Source organism: Moschus berezovskii, chromosome 15 (assembly GCF_049115385.1).
Source record: "Moschus berezovskii isolate FMDL1 chromosome 15, NW_MosBer_1.0, whole genome shotgun sequence".
Classification (NCBI taxonomy): Eukaryota; Metazoa; Chordata; class Mammalia; order Artiodactyla; family Moschidae; genus Moschus; species Moschus berezovskii.
Genome location: NC_142474.1, coordinates 5,575,017 through 5,594,135, shown reverse-complemented (window position 1 = coordinate 5,594,135; position 19,119 = coordinate 5,575,017). Strand labels below are relative to the sequence as shown.

At 54.8% G+C, this 19,119-nt stretch overlaps 1 protein-coding gene and 1 long non-coding RNA gene across 5 annotated transcripts in view; one reads left to right on the top strand and one right to left on the bottom strand.

The window, feature by feature from the left end:
* Positions 1–302: 302 nt before the first annotated feature.
* LOC129534888 (uncharacterized) lies at positions 303–8,587 on the top strand. Of its 2 annotated transcripts, XR_016039094.1 has the most exons (5): positions 303–917; positions 2,186–2,314; positions 3,677–4,816; positions 5,192–5,292; positions 5,888–8,587. It is a non-coding gene; the product is annotated as an uncharacterized LOC129534888 (long non-coding RNA). The 2 variants fall into 2 exon arrangements; XR_016039093.1 differs by lacking the exon at positions 303–917 and having other exon boundaries at positions 931–2,314.
* Positions 8,588–17,189: 8,602 nt separating this feature from the next.
* The window catches only part of UBE2V1 (ubiquitin conjugating enzyme E2 V1), a 30,331-nt gene continuing 28,401 nt past the window's right edge, over positions 17,190–19,119 (bottom strand). For all 3 annotated transcript variants that reach the window (XM_055393422.2, XM_088843684.1, XM_088843685.1), the window contains one exon: positions 17,190–18,710. In XM_055393422.2, the coding sequence (XP_055249397.1) occupies positions 18,564–18,710 (147 nt within the window). In that variant the 3' untranslated portion in view covers positions 17,190–18,563. The remainder of the gene's footprint in view (positions 18,711–19,119) is intronic.

Sequence of the window (19,119 nt, the reverse complement as noted above, 5' to 3'; positions counted from 1 at the left end):
GGTTTATTAGAGCATCTCTTCTGAAATTAACCGTTTCTGTCTTTCCCCAGCCCAGCCCTGCCCTGTCTGGTCCGCTACTCTGTCCCCAGGGCCTGGAGCACACAGTAGGCACTTGCAGTGGGCTGAATGGTGTCCCTCCCACAATTCGAATCCACCCAAAACTCAGAATGCAGCCTTATTTGGAAATGGGATGTTTGCAGATGGCATTAGTCAGGGATCGTAAGATGAGATCACACCGGACTGGGGGGAGCCCTAGAGTCAACAGCTGGTGTCCTTATGAGTAACGGACACAGACACACAGAGGCCGCGTGAAGAGGGAGGCGGAGACTGGAGGGCAGTGTCAACGGGCCGGACAACACCGGGAGCCCCCAGAGGCTGGAACGGCCGGGGAGGTTTCTTTCCTGGAGCCCTCAGAGGGGACAAGGCCCTGCTGACACCTTGATTTCAGAATTCCCCAGAACTGTGGGAGGATGAGCTTCTCTCTTTTTGTTTTTTAAATATGTGTTTATTTACGGCTGTGCTGGGTCTTCCTGCTCACGTGGGCTTTCTCTAGTTGAAGGGAGCTGGGGCCACGCTTTGTTGCAGAGTGCAGACTTCTGTAGTGTGGCATGCAGGCTGAGCGGCTCCGTGGCACGTGAAATCTTCCTGGATTGGGGATTGAACCTGTGTCCTCTGCATTGGCAGGTGGATTCTTATCCACGCCGCCGCCGGGCAAGTCCAAGAATAAATTCTTCTTGTTCCAGCGCCCAGGTTTGCAGCAGTCTGTGATGGCAGCCACAGAAAACGCACACAGATTCCTCAGTGCACACAGGTTCCTCGCAAGGATGACCACGTGGACATAGGAAGGAGCCAGAAGCCGCTCAGCTTCAGCAGGTGGTCCGGGCCAGTCGTGTATGGCCCCGTGACTCTGTGCCTGGGTTTGTAGTCTGGGGTGCCTGCTTGGATTCTGGGGGTAGGGGGTGCTGGAAGTGGGTCTAGCCAGTGTGGGGGCGGATGTGAGGAGCTGTTGAAGTTGGTTGGCTGAGCTGACAAGGAAATCAGGTTCTGCAGGCATCACCCCCTCCCAGCCCCCGAAACTCAGTTCCACTCCCTGCTTGGACGCCTGGGGCTGAGGTTCTGGGGACCTCACCCCCCACGACACAGATGCCTTTCAGATACGCTGCAGCCAGTGTGCCTCCTCACATCCTGGACACACCACAGTGTGTCCACCCAAGAGACTCGTGGCACCTTCCATTAGAGCCCAGGACGGAAGTTCTCCACCTGTCTGCCCTTAGTCCCTCTCGCTGTGGCCTCTGGAGGTTGGGAGATGGCGGGATACAAGGGAAGAGGCTAGAACCTGACTCTGTGTTGAGTGATGGGATGGGTGAGTGCTTGTCCTGCCCTGAGCCTCAGTTTCCCCATCTGTAACCGGGGGAATGCCGTTGGCTTCTCGGAAACTGCCGTGGACAGTGGATGAGATGAAGTCCGCCTGGGCGGCCAGGGCACCTGCCTCTAGGTGTCCGCTAAGAGGAGGGGGCCTGTGGTCCAGCTCTCCCAGAACCTGACTGTCCCTCTGATCCTTTCAGAGCCCAGCCCCCTGCCCCGTGGGCCTGTCCAGTGACCCCACAAGGCCACCCCACCATATCTCCATATCTCCAAAAGGACCAAGGCTTGGATTTCATGCCCATAAAATGCCTGAAATCAAAGCAGAGCTCACAACATGGAAGGTTTTGGAGTTGGCTCAGGACAGGGGGCATGAAATTCCCAGGGATCTGGCCCTTCTCTTGGGATCTACCATAAAGCAGGGTCTAGGGCCTGGGCAGAAGGGTGGTGGCTGGGCAAGGGGCACCTGGCATTTTAGCAGCGATCTGAATTCCAACGAAGGCTCAGTCGTCCCAAGTTTTAGAGAAGACAACTGGGAAAACTCAACTGAAAAGATCCCTTTGCTTGATGTTCGAGGCAGTGAGGGACCCCATGGTGGAAGGGTGGGGACTTAGGTTCCAAAGTGACAGTTCTGAGCCTTGCTCTGACAATTACTGTGTGACACTGGACAAGTTGTTTAACCTCTCTGTACCTCAACTTCTTCATCTGCCAAATAAAGGATGAAAACCGATCCCTCTCTCAACCGGTTGGGTGAGGGAGACCCGAGGGGCTTTATGTGACGTGCGGCCCCTTCCCTGGGGCATGTTATTATTGTTTTTCCTAGTGACACAAACATTCACATCTCTGGACTTAAGGATCTGCTGAGCCAGCCCCTTCACAGATATGATCTCCCTGAATCTTCTGACAGCCCCTTGGAGGTGTGCTCCCCCGGCCACAGCTGCTGCTCAGAGAGGTAAGGACACTTGCCTGGGGGCACACAGCTGGCGCGATGTGATATAAACTACAGTCCTGGCTGCAGAGCCCATACTCTTAACCACTTCTCTCTGGGAAACAGGAAAAGCTAAGGGAAAGAAAGACACCGCCACCCCCAGTGGCCACACAGGCTAGAGCGGAGTCTCTCTGGGCGGGGGACCGCGGATGCTGTGGACTGGCTCACTGTCGGGGTGGGGGAGGGCTGTCCTGGGCACGGTAGGATGGTCGGAAGGCCTCTACCCATCAGACGCCAGTCGCACCCCTCCCCCACCAGTTGTGACAATCCTAATGTCTCCAGATGTTGCCAAGGGTTCAGGGGCGGGGTCGCCCTGGTCTGAGAACTGGCTGGAGTGAGTGTGTTAAAATACTGGCCTGTTTCCTTCTGGAGGTTTTCCCCCTACATTCACACACACACACACGGCATTCTTGGCTGCTCCTCAGATTCCAGGACCCCTGCACTCGTCTCGAGAGTCCTCCCCCCACCCCGGGGTCAGGACTGTAGCAGCTGCAACTGATTTGCAGCCCGGTCACAGAGCAGAGATGCTCAGACCCCCATGGGAGCCCCCGGCAGCCAGTTGTTTGTCTCAGGTCATCGACCCTCTCTGAGCCCCGGGGTGTGGCCCACGCCCTCCTCCTGCATGAGGACTGTGCTGGCCTCTGGGAACTTGGGCTGTCCCCGGTGTCCGGTCAGGGCCGCCGCTTTTGTGACTCATCTGAACAGAGCTGTGGTGGGGGCATAGACCCGCACACACGCCCCTTGCAGATTCAGTCCGGCCTGGCGGGTTGGGGTCTGCCTCCCTGGGCCTGGCTCACCCCAGGCTCCCTGCTCTGCTGGGACTGAGGGTCTCATGTCTATAATTTCGCAGGGAGCACAGGTCTTGGGTATAAATGTCCCAGGACATCAGCCTGCAGGTCTTGGGCTGGGAGTGAGGAGGGAGGGGTAAGAGCATCCCCTGGGACTGGGTCTGTGGGGGAGTTGGGGGTGGGGGACTCAGGGCTCTGAGTCATGGCCTGTGGTCACTCTGGGGGCACTGAGGCTCTGGGGCCAGCAACCCGCTAGAGGTCACCCATCATCGCTGGCCTATCCCGCCAGCTCTGGGGCCTTCGGGAAGGATGAGGTGAGTGGGGGCACCAGGAACTGCAGGGGCTCATGGACCCCCCTCAGACAATCACTAAGACCTCAACTTCTTCTTCCATGAAATGGGATCGATAAGGTGTCCCTGCCTCATAGGGCCGGGGGCACATAAACGTGCCCAGCATGCAGAAAACTGGAGTCAAACCTTGACTGTTACTCTTTACTTTTTTGTTTCTTTTTGGCCGTGCCGCATGGGCTTTTCTCCAGTCGTGGCAAGTGGCGGGGCTTGCGGCTCAGCAGGTGTGGCCCAGGGCCCTAGAGCACAGCTCCGTAGTTCCGCCACACGGACCAGGTTGCCCTCCGCCTGTGGGATCTTCTCGGATCAGGGATTGAACCTGCGTCTCTTGCAACGGCAGGTGGATTCTTTACCACTGAGTCGTGTCTACTATTCTTAATCCCGAGGCCATCTCTCTTTTTCCTGCCCGGGGGGCACAGAGGGAAAACTCTGGACCCCGACCCTGCTGGGTTCAGATCCCCACTCTTGTGGCTCACCCCAAGCTAGTGACTTAGTCTCCCGGAGCCTCAGTGCCCCCATCTGTCAGATGGGCCCCAGCCACACGGGAGGATGGGAGGGGAGGACATGAGCCCGGGGGTATGAGCTCAGGCTCTGTGTTACTCAGTCCACGCCGAGTCACTGGACCTGGCCAGCAGGTCGAGTAGCTGATCATCCCCGTGGTGGGGGCGGTGTTCGGGGGCAGGCAGTTAAGGCAGTGTGACAGGTTCGAGGCCACGCTGGTCAGAGCTGAATCTGAGTGGCTCAGAGCTGCGTGACCTGGGGCCTCGGGTTTATCCTGTTACCAACAGAAGACCCCAGGGCCGTGCAGCAGAGGGATGAATGAAACGCGGGGCCTAGTCCCGGGTCTGCTCTGAGCCTCACATGAGGCTGTGCCCCCGAGAAGCAAAGGGTGTCCTTGCCCAGGTGGGCTCCTCCCGCAGGACGGGGACCTCTTCCCGCTTTGAAAGCCATGGATGGACTGCAGAGACTTCGCCGTCTCTGTCTGTCCTTGCTGACCCCTACCCGCCCTGGGGAGCTCAGACGCAGGCCCGAAACTCCACTTCAGGGCCCCCCACCCCTGGCTGCCCCGACGCGGCTCTCCGCTCAACTCTGGACCTGCCAGCCTCCTCCGTCCCTCCCTGAGGGTCTCGGACTCACGGAGGTGTAACGCTCACACCCACCCCTGGACGCCCCCCACCAGCTGGCTGCTCCTGAGTCGTCCCTGGGGGCAGGAAAAGGCCATTTCCTGGGCTCGGGCCAGGCCTGGGGGCCCTGGCTCCTCCCCTCCCAAACCCCACATCCACCCCCGGAGCCAGTCCCGCGGGCCCATCGTCTGAACATTCCAGAGCTCAGTGAGTCTCAAAGGGCAGGGAAATAGTGGGAGGCGGCCGGTGGGAAAGGCTCACCTTCCGGGATGGAGACGCGCTGTCCTGTCCGCGCCCACCTGCTTCTCACTTGCTCTCTGGGGAGCGCCTGGGGGGTCCCCTTCTCTCCTCGCCACCGCCCCACGGGGGGGGGGTCTGCTTCCGGCTCCTCGCTGGTCTCCTGTTCCACCCTTGCCCCCGCGGCCTGCAGGGACTCCGAGAACACCTGGGTCCCGCCTGTGCCTCCTCTGCACAGCTTCTGCCTGCCTCGGGGGAAAGGGGACTCTTGCCGCGGCCCTGCGAGCTCCGTGCCTTGTCTCCTGGGGCTCAACGCCCTCTTCCGCCTCACCCACTCTCTTCCAGCCACACTGGCCTCCTGGCGGTTTCTCCAATCAATAAGGCATGCTCCAGCCTCAGGGCCTTTGCACCGGCTGTTTCCTCCACCAGAAAGACTCTTCTCCCAGGTGCCTACAGACTTATTTCCGTAACTTTTTCAGGCCTGTATTCAAATGCCACCTTCTTGAATTTCAGGCCTTCCCTGACTTACTCCTATCACCAGCCAATATTCAACATAATTGAATGTTCACTTGTTTATTGCTCCACCTTTACTGCATGCGGAAGGTCGGTTTCATGAGGGCAGGTGTTTCTGCCTAGTTTACTCCGTGCTGTGGCCCCCAGGCCTAGGGCAGTGCCTAGTACACCATGCTGTGCTGTGTTCAGTCATGTCCAACCCTTTGCAACCCCATGGACCCCGCCAGCTTCCTCTGTCCACAGGATTTTCCAAACAAGACTAGTGGAGTGGGTTGCCATTCCCTTCTCCAGGGGATCATCCCAGCTCAGGGATCAAACTCAAACGTGTCTTACGGCTCCTGCATTGGCAGGTGGATTTTTTTTTTTTTTTAACCACTAGAGCCACCTGGGAAGCCCACCTGACACTCAGTAAGTGTGAAAAGTGAAAGTCGCTCAGTCGCGTCCGGCTCTTTGCGACCCCATGGACTGTATAGTCCATGGAATTCTCCAGGCCAGAACACTGGAGTGAGTAGCCTTTCCCTTCTCCAGGGCATCTTCCCAACCCAGGGATCGAACACAGGTCTCCCGCATTGCGGGCAGATTCGTTACCAGCTGAGCCACCAAGGAAGCCCGACACTCAGTGGGTGCTCATCGCACACTTGCTGAATGAATGAACCTGCAAGAATGGATGCTGCCATGTCCCTGGGTTAACTGGGAAGCTCCAGAGAGCCCTATGGTTCTCAGTTGCCCTGTGAACTGTCGCGCACCATGTTCCCTGGAATCTACTGCTGGGAAGGCATGTTCTCAGCAGGAGTTTGTGGGAAAGGGGTAGCTGAGGGTCCTAAGTGTTTGCAGTCAGATTCCCAGAGCTGGGCGCTTTTCAGGGACAGGGCAAGAGGGGGAGACACAGGGGCTCCAGGGTCTGGCTTCAGGCCTCTGACCACAGTGTCAAGTTTGTGGAGTGAGAGGGTCAGGAAGCCACAGTGAGAACAGTGTGGCCGGAAGTGGCCATCTTCTGGCCTGAATTATCTGGGAAGAAAAATAATTGCATTCCCAAGAACCCATGGCCTGGGCGCCGGGAGCCATCGCGGGGGCTGAAGGTGGGGGCAGGTGGGCCCCGCCGGGGGCTCAGAAGGTCGAATTGTCGGCCCAGGGTGACCCGAGGGAACTAGGGTGCAGACTGGGCCGGTGCAGAGGCCTCCAGACTGTGAGTGGCTGGGGCGTGGCAGCAGGGTACAGCCTCTCGGGAGAGGAGACCACCGCTGTAGGCTGGGGTGCCCCTCAGGAAGGCCCCTCCAGCCCCTGGAGCTGCCCGAGCCTCACCTCGTGCCAGGCTGTGTTCATTCTATCCCCCAGGCCCTGGTGGTGGCGATGGGCCAACGCAGGGAACCGCTGTGCTACGAGCCACAGATAAAGCCTGACAGCCATCCTTGGGATGGTCCCAAGGCCCAGAGCCGGGGCGGATGACGGTGATTGATAGGAATGGTCGTAATAATAGCTCATACTGTGTGTCAGCCACTTTCTTGCACTGTCCCATTTAACCCTCACGTCACCCCATGAGGTGACCACGCTCACTCTTCCCACCACGGCAGGCCTCAAGGGCCTGAGGGAGCTGCCTCCATTCCACTGCTCACTCCCGCCACCAATACCTTCGCATACTCGGTTCCAGCTGCACCAACTTCCTTGCCGTTCCTTGGTCCCACCAAGCTCACGCCTGCCTCAGGACCTTTGCACCTGCTATTCCCGCTACCAATTCTTTCTCCAATGAGCACGCAGCTCAGATGTCATTCCTTAGAGGTCGTCTCTGACCACCCATGTGAAGCAGTTCCCACCCTTTCTCCTTTGTACCACGTCAGCTCACTGTACTGTTCTTTTTTTTCTAAAAGTATTATTCATTTTTGGCTGTGCTGGATCTTGGCTGCTGTGTGCGGGCTCTCTAATTGCAGCAAGCAGAGGCTACTCTCTAGTTGCGGGGCACAGGCTTTCATTGGGGTGGCTTCTTGTCGCGGAGCACAAGCTCTAGGGTGTGGGCTCAATGGCCGTGGCGCACGGGCTTAATTGCCCCATGGCAAGCCGGCTCTTCCCACACCAGGGATCCATCCGTGTCCCCTGCATTGGCAGGTGGATTCTCAACCACCGGCCCACCAGGGGATTCCCTCACTGTCCTGTTCTTGTTGCCCCGATTCTGTTGTGAAATTATCTTGTTGATTCATTTCTTTACTCTGTCCCCCATACCTGGAACGACGGCAGAGGCTTTTCTGTCCGTTTCTGCATTCCCAGTGCCTAGCACAAAGGAGACCTTCGGAGACCTTCATGTAGCTGTGCAGTGAGCAAGTCAGACAGACGGACAGGCAGGCAGGCAGATGTCCGTTCTCTGTGAGCTGCTCATGCATGAGTGGACGGGCCAACTGGCCATCCTTCAAGAAAGACGGTATTTCATCTAGGCTGGACTCCAGCCCAGGGCAAAGGTGGGGTGGGGGCTTCTGTAGCCCCCAGATCACTGCCTTCCTCTGGGGACAGGCCTGATGTTCCCAGAACCTCCTGCCAAAACTCGACCCAGGGACGTCAGATACCAGCTCATTTCCCTCTCCACCCCCCACTCCTGGACAAGCCATGTGGAATCTGGACAGTTTCTAGGCCACAGAAAAGGGGGCTCAAGCCAGATTGGGAGAAGACACCTGGGACCATACAGGGCCTTTTCAGCCAGAGATGGGCCTGGACAATTCCCAGCCAGGCTGACCATAAGGCCAGAATGTGTGGGGAGAGAGCTGGGACCAAAATGCTGAAACCAGGGCAGAAGCAGCTGGATTTGGGCAAATCCTGGGTCTATCCATCCACTCGCTCATCAGGCGTTGCCTCCCCGGTGCCCAGCGTGGGGCGTGGTGCGGCACATCCATGCGCCCACTGATCCATCGGGGCAGAGTGCCCATTCTGTGCCAGGCACTGAGAACTTCTACCATGGCCACATGCCACGCCTCTTCCAGCCCCGGAGCCCTTGCTCTGCAGTTCTCTTCACTCAGAACTGTCCACCTTGCCGAGTTCTGGGCATGGGGTTTCTTCCACACATTTGAAGATGTAAGTTACCTCTGCAGAAAGGCCATCCCTGCCCAGGGTGGCCTTCCCCTCTTGTTCTCTTGCTGGGATATTTCAGGTATGTGCTTAATACTTTGAAATGACATTGTAAATTCACGCTGTCTGCTTTGTCTACTCTATTCTAACGTCAGCTCCAAAGGCAGCGGTTTTAGCTTGCTTTGCTCTCCTGTGACTCTGGTATAGAGATATGCACACAGAACGAGCTCAGTAAACGTTTGTTGAAGAAATGAATGAACAAACCAATGAGTAAAAGCTCAGGGATAGGGTTTGGCTCCTAACCCAGAGGGAGGAGGTGACCTGTAACCTGAGGCCTGAGGGAGGGGGAGAGGGTGGGCTGGTGAAGACTGGAGGAGAATGGTTTTGTCTCAAAATGCCTTTCTTCAAGGGAGGGTTAAAAGGTAGCTCAGTGGTAAGGTGATTAAAATGTTAAAAGCCTTTAATCCATTGACACCATGAAAGTTGAGATATTTTACTAAATCTTGATGTCTGGCTTCTGCCTCAAAAAACGTAAAGATATGGCCATCCTGATCTCTCATTCCAGAGGCAAGAAGGTCAGCTTCCCAGCTTGTAACATCAGCCCCTTGAAGCCTCTGCGTTTGTGACCCCTGAAGCCAGAGGCCGCCTTGGCATCGCTGCAGGACCCCACCGCGAACACCCGGGCTGGGCGACCTTGGGGACGCCTTCTGGGTCATGGGTTCGTCCTCAGTAAGAGTGGGCTGGTAGCTCAGGCGCGCGGGTCCCCCAGGCGTGGGCTGGGGGTGGATGCGCGCCGCACGCACGCGCCCAGAAGCCTGCGAGGCTGCTGAGAAGCGGTCCTTCCTGCCCCGCCCTCCGGGCGGCCGTCTGAAGCGCGCGCGCGCCCTCTGCTGGCCCAGAGCGGGGGCGCAGCCCTGAGCCCCAACCTGCAGCCCTGGGGCCTGCAGACCTGGAGAGTTTGTCTCTGGGGCAACAAGGTGATTTGACAGTGGCTTAAAGGGTTGGCCGTGTGCTAAGGACCGTGAAAATCTCACGGCACGTAAAACGTTGCGTAATGCTTAGCACAGTCCTGTGAAGAGGATATAGAGAGGCCAAGGGCTCTGCCCAGAGCCACACAGCCGTAGGTGGACTGGGGTTGGCCCACGTGACTCCAGGTCATGTGCTGAGATCCGGGGAGAGAGAGATGACATGCGAGCCTCTCCTCCTGCGCTCACCCACCCGTGTCTTCACCAGCTTTACCTGGAGCCGCCAAACTCCCTACTGGGCTGGTCCCTCTGTTCGCCCGCCCAGTTAGCCCACAGTCCCTCCGTCACTCCGCGAGTTCTCAGCGGAGCTGCGGGGACCCTGCCCTCGTCACTGCCCTGGGCCTGGAGAGGAAGGCGAGGCCCTGCTCTGGAGAAGGATTCCTGAACTCACGGAAACCTTCTCAGTGTGTCCCGGGGACAGCTTTCGGCGCTGGAGGCAGAGATGTGGATGAGCCAGGTGAGCACCAACCTGCATGGTGCCCATTCCAGAGAGGGAAGGAGGAATCAGTAACCGAATAAATCAGTTCATTAGGTATGAATACTTGCCAGGAACAAAACAGCATCGGCTAATGAGGACAGCCAGCCCGGAGTGGCTGCTCTAGAGGGGTCAGGGCTCTCTCGGGGGGGTACCTGTGCTGCTTGTGGTGGGAGCCCGCCCCATGGAGACAAGGAAGCAAGTCCCAGGCTGGGGCACCAGACGGGCATGAGGTGGCCACGTTTTGCCTGGGGGTGACGGGCGGAGAGCCCAGGGAGGTGGCACTTGGGGCAGAAGGGGGAGGGCATGAGAATTGGCTTGGGGAAGGAAGAGGTTTCTGACGTGCCAACCTAGTGCCCTGGTGGGCTGGCGCATGGTCTGCGCTTCTTGAAGCCCCCCGGGGGCGCGGTGGGTCAGAACACAGAACGCAGGCCAGCGCTACCCAGCCCCGCTCCGCGTGGTCAGGAGGCCACCGGCCGGCCACCTGCCTGTCTTCCACTCTACTTGCCCACCGGACCCTGAAGTGGACAGGCCTCGAGCAGGGACCGAAAAGGTGCCCCGCCGACCACCAGGGAGAGCTTCTGATCTGAGCTCCTTGCATCACAAGGGCCCGCGGTGGCTGGTGAGGGCGGCCACCCGTCGCTGCCCGCGCTGAGCCACACAAGAGCCATGTGTTTATGCTTCAGCTGACCGACCGTCTCAGACGGCGAGGATGCCTGTGTGCGAGGCACTCGTACAAATCAGGAGGGAAAAGGAACAAGGATGACGTAATTGAGAGGGCTCAAAGGGCTTCTCAGCGCGAGAAAAGACACTCGGCGTCACACGTGAGAAAGTGCACAGAATCCATGAAATAGCAAGATTCAGCTCGAAGCTGGGCGGGCAAGGACGCGTGCGCGCAGATAAAGGGAAGGGAACGCAAGGAACCATCTCGCGCTGTTGGCGGGAGGGCGGGTTTGGTACTTATTCGTTTGGAGGCAGTTTGAAAATGACAAGATTAAAAGTGCCCGTGTCCTTGGCCCGAGAAGTCTGCTTCTAGGCGTTCCCTCGGGGTGCGCTCCGCGGTGCGCTGAGGCCGCTGGGCCGGGCGGAGCGTCAGGGGTGCCCTCGGCGTCTCCAGGGAGGCCCTGGTCCCTGCGGTGGCACGCGGTGTACTGGGCGCTCAGCAGCTGTCCAGGGGCCTTGAAGGTCCCGTTGGTGAAAGACGTGTCTGGGGAAGAACGGAGTGGAGGCCACACGCCCTTTTATGCTAACTGGAAAAAAAAAAATAGAGCAAACAGAGAGAGAAAGATGGGAGCCGGCCACGGCGCGCGCGGACCTCGGAAGGGCCTCGCCTTGAGGGGCGGGGTCAGGCGAGGGAGGGAACCTCGCCTTCCTTCTGTCCCTGCTGCTGTTTGAAGCGCTGTCTAGGTTCCTGTAGTCTCTCTTTGGTGAAAGGAAAAGTGGGGTCTCCAGCTCAGAGTCCTCATCACTAGTGTAAGGCGAGGTTAATTCTTTTAGCACGGGAGCTGATGTGGTCTCTGACCTTCACTGCTGGGGTGGCGGCCGCCCCTGCGCTTATCACAACCGCTGAGATACTCTGTGTGTGTGCTGTGCCAAGTCGCTTCAGTCGTGTCCGACTCTGCGACCCCGTGGACTGTAGCCCGCCAGGGGCCTCTGCCATGGGATTCTCCAGGCAAGAATACTGGTGTGGGTGGCCACGCTCTCCTCCAGGGGATCTTCCCGACTCAGGGATCAGACCCAAGTCTCTAACGTTTCCTGCATTGGCAGGCAGGTTCTTTACCACTAGCGCCACCTGGCAAGTTCAGAGTACATACATTGGCGGGGCATTGAACCTGTGTCTCCCTCGTGGGAGGCAAGAATTCTACCACTAAACCACCAATGCCTTGTAGACAAGACTCTCTCCTTCTCATCAAACCTAAAATGTTCACTTTTTAATATCTTAACATTTCTGGAACTGGGACATTCCATACAATCAGTGGCATCTTTATAATTGGCAACATTTTTTTCTTGGAAGTGCATAAAATAACAGTGCATCTCACAGAGGACAGGATCTCAGACTCAATAAAATGTGGGTCTGTTTCTTGGGGACCCTGCGGCCACCCCGTTACTCGGCACCTTCCACCTGGGCCACAGGGGTCCTGCCCACGCTCTGAGCACCCACCACATGCCCCTGGGTAGAGTTTCCAGGACTGCAGGCCTCCCAGGGGTCAAAGGCCACCATGATGACAATCTGGGGAGAAGGTACAGCTGGTGATGGAGCTTCCCATCCTGAGGCCTCAGCTGCAGCCAGCAAGCTGCGACAGTGCTCCTGTTCTATGAGGGAATGAAAAAAAAAAAATGCGTGTGCACACTAATGTTGGGAGATCTCACATAAAACTCTGTATCAGAAAGATTACACCTAAAATTAATATAATACTGTAAGTCAACTATATTTCAATTAAAAAAAAATCTGGCATTCACTGAGCCCACATTCCCAGCACGTCAGGCACACACCAGAACCCCAAAGACGTGGCCAGTGCCTTCCAGTGCCAGGGCCAACAACTGCGAGGCTGGTGCTGAGTGCTAAGTCCTCCCCTCTTGCAAGGCTGCCTATAGCCACTCTGCTGGCAGCAGGTAACTTCATGGAGCCCCCAGGAGGAGGCCTCTGGGGGTGCATCCAGTTGTCACCCCCAGAGCCCAGAGCCACGTGCGGCCCATACAGCCCACCCTAGCATCTTCTCTCAAATGGAAAGAAGATGCTCTCACAAGCTGCCCTTCCTTAGAACGTTCTCTGTGTGAATCCTTGACGTCAAGACCCGAGTCCTTCGCAGAGTTCTGTGGAGCAGGTGCAGGCCAGGGAAGGAAGAGGACTGAGTGTCCACTTGCCACGTGGCTGAGGGGGTGGGAAGGGCAAGAGGCCCAGCGGGGACTGGCTGGCCGCCAGCCAGAGGAGCGGGCCCTCGGCAGGGCCGGGGCTGACCCGACACCCATGTTGCTGCTTCACAGCCGGACGCAGCAGGGCTCCGGTGCCCCCCGCCCCCTCCGCCAGGGGCCCCAGAGCTATCTCAGCAGAGAAGCAGCTCAAGGGCGCTGCCCTCCCCACAAGGTCGTGGGCAGAGGTCATGGGGCAGCAGAGACCCTTCGCTGGTTTGCTGTTGGTCAGTCAGAGTGCCTCCCTCCCCAGCAGCGTCAGGCCTGCAGCTCCACACGGTGAACAGTGACAGCGGAAGGACCTTCTCTCATGGGCAAGGACCTGGCAGAGACTGGGGGTCGGGGGCCACCCCACTAAAGAGGTGCTCTCTGCACCTCGAAAGAGCGCTTCCTCTCCGCCCTACGTGTAGGCCGTGAGCTTGAGACCGGCCGTGAGCTTGAGACCGGCCGAGACGAGGGGCAACTCGCACGACTGTGGGACGTGACCACAGACCTCAGACCGGAGATTGTCCCGGGAGGCTCCGGGTGAGTGCCGAGGCTCCAGGCCAGCTCCCCGGAGCCACCGAGGAGGCGCCAGGGGCGGAGCCTCCGCTTGCGTCTGGAGGCCGCCGCACCTGTGGGCTTGGCCCTGCGCCCGCCTCGGGGTGCCCTGGGGCGTCTGAAGCAGTGTCAGAAGCTCCGCTCCTCTTTCTCCTTTGCGAGCTGAGGGTGAGGAGTCCGCAGACGCCCCCGGCCCGACCCCCTCTCAGGGGAGCTTGAGGCAGCAGCTCCCTCCAGAGGACGGGCTCATGAGGACCTTTAGCAGAGTCAGGCAGCCCCTTCTGGAAGGTGGCCTTCTGCGAACCACCCGACTCCCTCCAAGCGGTCAGACTGTGGCGTCCGCTCTGGCCCCAAGGGATGACCTGGCTCCTGGCACAGACACCCGGGTGGTGCCTGCTGCTAGTTGGGACCACAGCAGGGAGAGCAAATTCTAAGTCAAGATGGCCACAGACACGTCCTCACCCCTCACACAGTAGATGGAAAACACACTGTCCATCTGAGCAAAATCCTTGTTTCAAATGCTAGAAGCACATGGGAGAATTGTGTTTTTCTTTTCCATCCAATGGACAACTAAATCCAGCTGCTGCTGCTGCTGCTAAGTCACTTCAGTCTTGTCCGACTCTGCGTGACCCCATAGACGGAAGCCCACCAGGCTCCCCCGTCTCCGGGATTCTCCAGGCAAGAACACTGGAGTGGGTTGCCATTTCCTTCTCCAATGTGTGAAAGTGAAAGGTGAAAGTGAAGTCGCTCAGTCGTTTCCGACCCTTAGCGACCCCACGGACTGCAGCCTACCAGGCTCCTCCATCCATGGGATTTTCTAGGCAAGAGTACTGGAGTGGCTTGCCATTGCCTTCTCCGTAAATCCAGCTACTAAGCACTAATAGTTGTTACTAGCAGAGACTTAATAGCTTGAGTTTCACAAAGCAACATTTTAAAATCTAAGGGAAAACCCTACCCCTCTTTTGCTTGTTTTTTAAGACAGGGGTTGGAAACCTAAATCAAATCCCTTATGATTATACAGTGGAAGTGAGGAATAGATTTAAGGGACTAGATCTGATAGATAGAGTGCCTGATGAACTCTGGACGGAGGTTCGTGACATTGTACAGGAGACAGGGACCAAGACCATCCCCATGGAAAAGAAATGCAAAAAAGCAAAATGGCTGTCTGAGGAGGCCTTACAAATAGCTGTGAAAAGAAGAGAGGCGAAAAGCAAAGGAGAAAAGGAAAGATATAAGCATCTGAATGCAGAGTTCCAAAGAATAGCAAGGAGAGATAAGAAAGCCTTCCTCAGCGATCAATGCAAAGAAATAGAGGAAAACAACAGAATAGGAAAAACAAGAGATCTCTTCAAGAAAATTAGAGATTCCAAGAGAACATTTCATGCAAAGATCGGCTCAATAAAGGACAGAAATGGTAGGGACCTAACAGAAGCAGAAGATATTAAGAAGAGGTGGCAAGAATACACAGAACTGTACAAAAAAGATCTTCACGACCAAGATAGTCACGATAACGTGATCACTGACCTAGAGCCAGACATCTTGGAATGTGAAGTCAAGTGGGCCTTAGAAAGCATCACTAGAAACAAAGCTAGTGGAGGTGATGGAATTCCAGTTGAGCTATTTCAAATCTTGAAAGATGATGCTGTGAAAGTGCTGCACTCAATACGCCAGCAAATTTGGAAAACTCAGCAGTGGCCACAGGACTGGAAAAGGTCAGTCTTCATTCCAATCCCAAAGAAAGGGAATGCCAAAGAATGCTCAAACTACCGCACAATTGCACTTATCTCACACGCTAGTAAAGTCATGCTCAAAATTCTCCAAGCCAGGCTTCAGCAATATGTGAACCGTGAACTCCCAGATGTTCAAGCAGGTTTTAGAAAAGGCAGAGGAACCAGAGATCAAATTGCCAACATCCGCTGGATCATGGAGAAAGCAAGAGAGTTCCAGAGAAACATCTATTTCTGCTTCATTGACTAAGCCAAAGCCTTTGACTGTGTGGATCACAATAAACTGTGGAAAATTCTGAAAGAGATGGGAATACCAGACCACCTGACCTGCCTCTTGAGAAACCTGTATGCTGGTCAGGAAGCAACAGTCAGAACTGTACATGGAACAACAGACTGGTTCCAAATAGGAAAAGGAGTGCGTCAAGGCTGTATATTGTCACCTTGCTTATTTAACTTATATGCAGAGTACATCATGAGGAACGCTGGGCTGGAAGAAGCACAAGCTGGAATCAAGATTGCTGGGAGAAATATCAATAATCTCAGATATGCAGATGACACTACCCTTATGGCAGAAAGTGAAGAGGAACTAAAAAGCCTCTTGATTAAAGTGAAAGAGGAGAGTGAAAAGGTTGGCTTGAAGCTCAACATTCAGAAAACAAAGATCATGGCATCTGGTCCCATCACTTCATGGGAAATAGATGGAAAAACAGTGGAAACAGTGTCAGACTTTATTTTTTTGGGCTCCAAAATCACTGCGGATGCTGACTGCAGCCATGAAATTAAAAGACGCTTACTCCTTGGAAGGAAAGTTATGACCAACCTAGACAGCATATCAAAAGGCAGAGACATTACTTTGCCAACCAAGGTCCGTCTAGTCAAGGCTATGGTTTTTCCTGTGGTCATGTATGGATGTGAGAGCTGAACTGTGAAGAAAGCTGATCGCCGAAGAATTGATGCTTTTGAACTGTGGTGCTGGAGAAGACTCTTGAGAGTCCCTTGTACTGCAAAGAGATCCAACCAGTCCATTCTAAAGATCAATCCTGGGTGTTCACTGGAAGGATTGATGCTAAAGCTGAAACTGCAATACTCTGGCCACCTCATGCGATGAGTTGACTCACTGGAAAAGACTCTGACGCTGGGAAAGGTTGGGGGCGGGAGAAGGGGACGACGGAGAATGAGATGGCTGGATGGCATCACTGACTCTGTGGACATGAGTTTGAGTGAACTCCAGGAGTTGGTGATGGACAGGGAGGCCTGGTGTGCTGTGATTCATGGGGTCGCAGAGAGTTGGACATGACTGAGCGACTGAACTGAACTGGAAAACTATGGTCCATGGGCCAGATCTGGTCCACTGCCTAGTTCTGTTTGGCCCCTCAAAAGAGGAACGATCTATACAGAGGAACATCTGAAATTGATCTGATAACAGGGAATACTAACTTTGAATCCCAATTACATGTTATCCCCTAAAAAAAAGCATTCCATTCTTCTCAGTGTATCTGTTAACATTACAAAGAACTGTACTCAATTAGGATGTTTTGAATTTCATCCAACAATTATGGAAATTGTTTTCTCGTTAAATAAACACATACATAATTTGATTTTGCCTCTTAGCCAATAAAGCTTAAATAGTTGGGAATTCTCTGGCCGTCGAGTGGTTAGGACTCTGTGCTCTCACTGCTGAGGGCCTGGGTGCAACTGAAGATCTCACAAGCCAAAAAAAAAAACAAGCCTAAATGTTTACTAACTTGGACCCACTGTAGGAAAAGTTCCCCGACCCCTGCTTTTGGAAGTCAAATTGAATACCAAAGCATCTAAGAAATTAAGTTCTAATCCTGAGTAAATTACATGCTGAGGAAGAAGAGCACAGCTTCTTAAATAGTAATGCACACTTCTTTTTATTATATTAAAATCAGGCAATGGTCTGACAGTAAAAAGGCTGCTTATGGAATACTGTTATGTTAAACTTTACTTACAGGATGTTAAACCCTTAGAACTAAGGTTTCCCCCAGAAAAAGATTAATGGAAACATCAATTGCTTTTCAGACTTGATAGTTGCTGCTTCTAAAGGTGGTTTTACACAGACACTAAAAAAAAAAAAAAAACCCTTGGAACACAATGAATTGATTTTATTTCGGTATGCATCCACATCTCAGCATTTAGTGGTCCTGAACAGAAAAGTGGAAAAACGCAGCGATTTGCCAGGAATTTCGGGGGTCTGCCGTGCACGCCGAGTTCTTTCATAATCCCTGCTGAGGGCCGGGAGAAGCAGCAGCACCAGAACCAAAGTACGCACCGGATTCCAGGCTCCTTCTGCCCCAGGTGTCAGCTTGCGAACTAGGCCCGAACGGACTGAAGGGATGACCCAGTGAGAGCCCTGTTTAAGACTTCTGCAACTTTAAAGGCCAGAGCCTCTGCAGGTAAAGAAAGCAATTCATTCAGAGCTACCGAGTGTGCTCACAAGTGTCTTCTGTGGCCTTTCTCCAAGTTTAACCACCAAGGAGGTTGCGAGCTGGCAGGTCTGAGTAACCCTGGTGACTATTCTGTTCACCTTTTCGAACCTGAGCTAAAGAAATGCATCAGCTGATGATGACAGCAGAGGGTGGCAAGGCTGAGAACCCAGTGTTCATTTCCCAGGCTGGTGGAGAGTAAATTATGGTTCCAAGACTAAATGAGGGGAGGTCAGAGACTCTTTCCAACCTTACCTGATGGCTTCTGGCCAAAGCAAGGAAGCGTCGTGGGAAGTGTTGGGTGGTGGTGGTGCAGAAAGGGACTTGAGGAGGAGGAGGAAAAAGCAGCACCCCTCGATTAAGGTGGGGGGAGAAGAGATGGGGGAAAGCCCTGAATTCCTCACCGAAGGCCAATTTCAGAGGGGAGCAGAGGGGCTACAATCTATGCCTTGGCCAAGGGCGGCAGTGGGGCGAGGGGAGGACTGATGGCTTGGAAGGGGGGGCGTCACTTAAGACTTAGAGAGACCTGGGGTGCGGACAGAGCACCCCACACACCAGCAGGGTCCCCCAGGCTGTGACCTGAAACCTTCACGTCTACTCTAATAAGCCACCCCAAGCTGGAGGGCTGTTGCAGGGAGGGGGAGGGGAGGGGGGAGAAGGCAGAGACCCCAGGCCATGGAATCAGCAGCAAGGTGATTGTGTGATGTGTCTTTTCACAGTTGAGTTAGATGTGCCCCACCGGTTAGGATGGGAATCAATTTAAATATAACTTTCTTGATCCCAGAAGTTCAACTATGGGGACAGTGGTTACACTTGACAGGATGATTTGTTATAGCACAACTTATATATTTCAAATGGACGAAAAAATTAGTATCATTTACAGTATCTTAAGATAAACTGCCTTTGAATGGGAGCTTTCTTTCCAGTACTTTGAGGTCTACAAGATGAATCTAGAAAATTTACTACTGTGGAAAATGAAGACGGCTTAAATCGAACGGGAGGCAGGGGAGGGCCTGTGGTTTTTCTTTTTGATTAATTGCTGTAACACTGTCCTTCAGGTGGCTGAGGGAGTTTCATATTTTCTTTAGACATCATTAGGCGCCGAAGCTCTTGCAGGACAACTTTGATGCTATACGAATTCTGCCATTTTGCTAGCACTGATATGGCTCTTGGGTCCACCTACAGAAAGGCAAAGACAAAACAAATTACTGTCAGGCTCTCAAACAAAAGGAAAGCTGTGTGCTGGAGCTAAGCTACAGCAGAAAAGTGAGTAAGAAGCATTTTTCAGGTTGAACATGCCGATCAACTGGTGGGATCTGACATACGGAATGCCCACAGGGTTCTCTCCCTCCCATTAGTCTGCTTTCCCCTTTCTGGGTCCCAAACCCTCACGGTGTGGAAGGAGGAAATTACGCATAAGTAAAAGCCGCTTTTACAGACAAGGCACCGACACCTGGTGAGATTCAGCTGGCTATGAAATGACGACCTCACCTGCTCCTGGGCCGGCTGCAGCCACTCTGTGCCCAGGTGGTGGCCACCGCTCAGGGCAGTAGGGAGAACAAAGCAATGGCAGCCCGGACCCCGGCTC